At 46.3% G+C, this 4,866-nt stretch overlaps 2 protein-coding genes across 2 annotated transcripts; one reads left to right on the forward strand and one right to left on the reverse strand.

The window, feature by feature from the left end:
* Positions 1 to 2,554: 2,554 nt before the first annotated feature.
* SARC_07391 (hypothetical protein) lies at positions 2,555 to 3,618 on the reverse strand (the record flags this gene model as incomplete). Its single annotated transcript, XM_014298680.1, has 2 exons — positions 2,555 to 3,430; positions 3,460 to 3,618. The coding sequence occupies 2 exons, from the start codon at positions 3,616 to 3,618 to the stop codon at positions 2,555 to 2,557; spliced, it is 1,035 nt and encodes a 344-aa protein (XP_014154155.1).
* Positions 3,619 to 3,951: 333 nt separating this feature from the next.
* SARC_07392 (hypothetical protein) lies at positions 3,952 to 4,356 on the forward strand (the record flags this gene model as incomplete). Its single annotated transcript, XM_014298681.1, has 1 exon — positions 3,952 to 4,356. One exon carries the CDS (start codon positions 3,952 to 3,954, stop codon positions 4,354 to 4,356), a length of 405 nt encoding a protein of 134 aa, XP_014154156.1.
* Positions 4,357 to 4,866: the final 510 nt, after the last annotated feature.

Here is a 4,866-nt window from a genome sequence, read left to right on the forward strand (position 1 = left end):
TGTAATTTAACTCCTTTGAAATAAATAATATTATCTCTATCCCAAATCCCAAATCCTACACCATAAACATGACACCGTTATTGATACTACCGTTCACATCAGTGTCGCATACAATGCCTCAGTGTGTACAAAAGAAGAGTCGCACTTGACTCTTAATTTTGTTCAGCTTTCGACACGAGAAGCACGTAGCGCTAGTGTAAGGCTTCCACGATGGGATCAACAATTGACACGAGTATTCCTTTGCCTTCTGGTCAAGCCTCACCATGAATTCTTAGCCCGACCAAAGGAGCATATTGGTACGCATACGCTTCGCGAGATCGGATTCCTGGAACGACGCAAGCGCCAAACGAGGGCAAACCACTGTTGAATAGTTGGAGACAATATCCTTAGCCACGGTGTAGTGGGCATGAGCCTTTCGTCTCTTTAGTAATCCTTCCAGTTGGTTTGCCTACGTAACCTTCTTAGTCCCTAGACGGTAGCTACCAGCCTTGATAAGTTTTCGACCTACATCACGGAGTCCATCAGCCCGGTCCTTCAGTGGTTTCAGGTGTTCTTCGACCTCACTTCGGCTACCATAAAGAACCGTCGCAACAGCCGTCCAGTCATACCCCGAAAGCAATGTGCGTTCGCCTGCGTCGAAACTTATCATCCCAGATCGATCCGGAATACTGTGCACAGCGACAGTCTTAGTGTATATCGCAAGTCAGATTTTCGATCCACGGTCATACAGCACGCATAGATTACTCGAAAACACAGACGTATCAACATAAGTCGGGTTCCGGCCTTTACGTGTGCGGATGGGGCCAACTCCAGATATAAAGCTGCCCACTTCACGCACGTTCACTTCGAAGAAGATATTGCTCCTTAAAGTCTTTGGTTTGAAGCTGAATTTGTACGACCTCTTCGTCTTCTCGGTCTTCAAATGCAATTTCAGGCGGCGATGCATGTTGTCACGGATTCCACTGGACACAGTTGAAGGGACCCCAAAATAGTCGCGATGAGATAGCCGAGGTTTAATCCACAATTGAGGAGTGTCGTGCTGAGGTCCAGTTGTCCGACAGTACCTGTTAAGAGCAGGCCCTGCATTTGTGTTGTTGGTCCGGTAAAACGACTCCATCACATTACAAGCATAAAACCTGTCGCGATACCAGCGATACTGGTTCATCAGTTTCTTGAGACGACGGCGTAGCGCGAGCTTTTTTGGGCAGTGGCGCCATCTCTTACGGCGTCGCGTGCGGAGATTTTTAAGTAGTCGCCCGGCCCATTGCAGCTTGCGGCGGATTCTGACCATGTGGTTCTTACGGGTCGTACTGGAGTGTCGGTTGAGTATATCAATTTCCCGATTGTACACGAGCTGGGTCTGCTTGTTGAGTCGGAAGAAGAACTTGCCCTGTTCAACGGTGGGGTAGATCCGATGCACCACGGTTTTAACAACAACTGCCTAGTTTGGATCAGTCTTCGATTTTAATGCGGTCTTGTTCGCTTCCAACATTGGGCTCCACTCGCCGACGGCGTTGACTGTACATTCTGGATGAAAAGCTGTGGGTGATGGCCAACAAGTCATCGGCCAGCTTTTGGGTAAGAGATGGACTACCGTCTTGGTCAACTATGATTTCTGTTCCGTGAGCTGAGTAGATCTCTTCAAATAAGGTATAAGCGAGGCGAGCAACTCTGTCGCGGTGGGCACAGACAACCAGGCATACTTGTCCCAGACAGATTGATTAGAGAAGCTGTTGTAAACATCTCCTTTTGAAAGAGAGTGACGAACCGACATCAGAGATGACACGGGTGGCTTCGGTAAGTTTTTCAACGAGACGCCTCCGCTGACGTTCGAGATCGTCTCGCTGTCCCCCACCAGACACGCGGACGCAATTGACAACGTCTCGCTGAACAAAGCTTTTGCCGCCATCAACAGGTTTGTCGATGTCGTCAATCCAGAACGACAAATTTTGAGCGCCGTTGTGTAGATACTTGACTCGGCCGTCCTCGGCCCAGCGTAGAAGGGTAACCGGCTTGACACCATAATACGCGGCAGCCTTTCCACTGGAGACGTATACCATAGGTGATATTGGAAATAATGAAGTGAGGCGGATAATGTGAGCCAATTTTATACTCGAAAATGTAAGATGTATAGCATGAATTGCTTTCAAATATATTCATTTTTATATCTGATCAGATCTCGCTATCGATTCAACGTCCGTTTTCAGGCCCAGAATATGTTCGCGAAGAATAAATGAAACCACGTGTGCATTTAACCAATGCCAATTTTAAGTCTCGACCAATTATCAATCGCTGATTGTAACGATTATGTGAATTTACTGTTTAAAAACCACGTTCTAGGGTTTTTTGGTTGTTGTTGGATTGTATTTTTCCCTGAGTAGGTTTTGGTCATATTGGTGAGTCCCGTCTTGAAAGTACATCGACGATTTGTCTAAATTTAGTTGTATAGTTGGTGAACGTGTGATAATGTCCCAAATTGCATTATTTGATTTCAAATAAAATAAAATAAAACTATCGGATCGGACCTTGCTATGCACAAGTACACAAAAGTAGTCTAATGACTCAAAACAGCGAACTGGTCAACGTTTCTACCAATTTCCGCTCCGTCGTCAATGTTCATCGTACACGATTGAATAATGGTATCAGCACACTTGCGGCCCGCGAGTGCCACGATGCTCTGTCCGCTCTTGTCGCACTCGTCACTGCGGCACATGTACATGTTTTCCGAAGGATTTGTATTTGGAAAATCCCTGCGCGTATCGGCCAGAAACTTGTCAATTCTGACCTGGTCATAGCACGCACAGACCATCTTCGACTTGTTTGTCGGCTTGGCACACCAGTCTTTTACAATCCTGCGCGTTTCCGTTGCGTTCGCACGCGCCCACCGCTTGCAGCCCTCGAAGCCGGTGTCGGTGCAGTACTTGCTCATGTGAGGCATACACGCCACCTTGTCGTATGTCACGTTCTGTATTGCACAGGCCGAACTGTCCGGTATAGTACCACGGCAACATTGTAGCTGAAAGTGCGGATTGTTGTTGACTAGATTGACCATGACTTCATCACTGAGGTTGATCACTTCAATGTACACATGGTAGCGCACGTAGCCAGCCGACTTGTCGCTATTAGAAAAAAATGCACCCCCCTTTTTCGTGGTCCCGATGTATCGCGTTGGATCATTGCGAATACGCATCGAGCACGTGAGAAACAGACCCAGGGGAGCGTTTTTGTATTTTGCTGTTTCAACAGTCACATCTCGGGCAAGAGTTTGTGCGAAATCAATGGTTCCGGTGCCACTACTTGTAACGATATGCTCGACCCCGTTTTTAAGCTTTAAGGTCGTCGCCTTGTCGTTGATGTAAAAAGCGTCGGTGTACGATGTTGACTCGAGCACAAACTTGGAGGCAGCGATCACCTTTCGTCGTAGACGACACTTGAATTTGAGATGTGAAGGGCGAGCACCTTGTCGGGCGCTTCACTGACTACCGATGTCGGATCCTCGTTGGTTGTTTTGACGTAGGGGCGGACTGTTGCACCGTCGAGAAACTCGGGTGTGTCACGCCACAGAGGCAGCAGCACATCCCTGGGAATGAAATGGAGGTTTTGTATAGAATCTGGCATTTTGATTATGATGAGAAAATTGGTTTTCGAGTTTTTTTTTTAATCACGTTGACAATCTGCGCGACGCAACGCTGCAACTGCTTGTCACCATCCGTGGCTGTCGCATCGGTATTACGGGCGGAAGATTATCGACCAAATCGTCGGTGCTGCTTTTTTCAAAACACATGTTGATAATGAGATACTTTTAAGTACATCTAAATGTATTTTTTGTTCGATTTTCGATATTTCCACGACTCAAAATACCGAAATTCTGTATATATACCCTGTTGGTGTACTTTAAACAGTCACTCTCACACCCACATACCCGGATACAATAAACACTATTTACCCACAATGGTCCTTTTCATACACGCCTGGCACATCATTCCAGCCAAGCGCCTCGCCGACCTTGACAAGGTGCTCATGTACAGCATCGATCGCTCCAACGTTATCCACGTTGTCAACGTGTGCAACATGTTTCCCGAACTGTACGTGGGCATCCAGGCCGCGAAACCCGATGTCTCCAGTTTCCGCGCCAAGCTAGAGACATCCAAGACCTTTTCAAAGAGCGCCGACAAATGGATGCCCCTCATCGACAAGGCCAAAGCCAACCCGGCCAATGTCCACACGCTGGAGCACGTAGTCAATACGACCCTTTACTACTCCCCCTCCAAGGTGAGTATGGCCAGGCTGCGGTTCAAGAATGAGAAAAACCGCAGAGCGCTCATCAACACGCTCAATCCGCCGGTGCTGGAGTAGTAGATATCCAGTACCTCAAGATGCCCGGTATCATCAACCTGGATTTAATGAAGGTATTCAAGGACATGTTTAAACGCTCATCGTACAAGCTCGACAGTGTGGCTGCAGATTTTGTGGGCGACAACAAGGACCCCATCACGGTGTCTGATATTTTTGATGATTTTCACTTCCCCATATTTATTTTTCACATCCCCATATTTATTTTTCACATCTCCATATTTATTTTTCACTTCCCCATATTTATTTTTCACTTCCCATATCTATTTTTCACTTCCCCATATTTATTTTTCACTTCCCATATTTATTTTTCACTCGGACCTTTGATTCAAATATTCGCCTCCGAAACGTAAATCTCGGTGACCAGTAGGTCACCAGTGTAGAACTGAATGCCACTTTCCAAAAACCCACAGACCCCACCAAAACGTTGACTTGAAATTTGGATTTTCAATCAAAATAAATAATATATATATATATATATATAATTTTTTTAATTTAATATCCAGTAGGGAG

This window comes from Sphaeroforma arctica, assembly GCF_001186125.1.
Source record: "Sphaeroforma arctica JP610 unplaced genomic scaffold supercont1.581, whole genome shotgun sequence".
Lineage (NCBI taxonomy): Eukaryota > Ichthyosporea > Ichthyophonida > Sphaeroforma > Sphaeroforma arctica.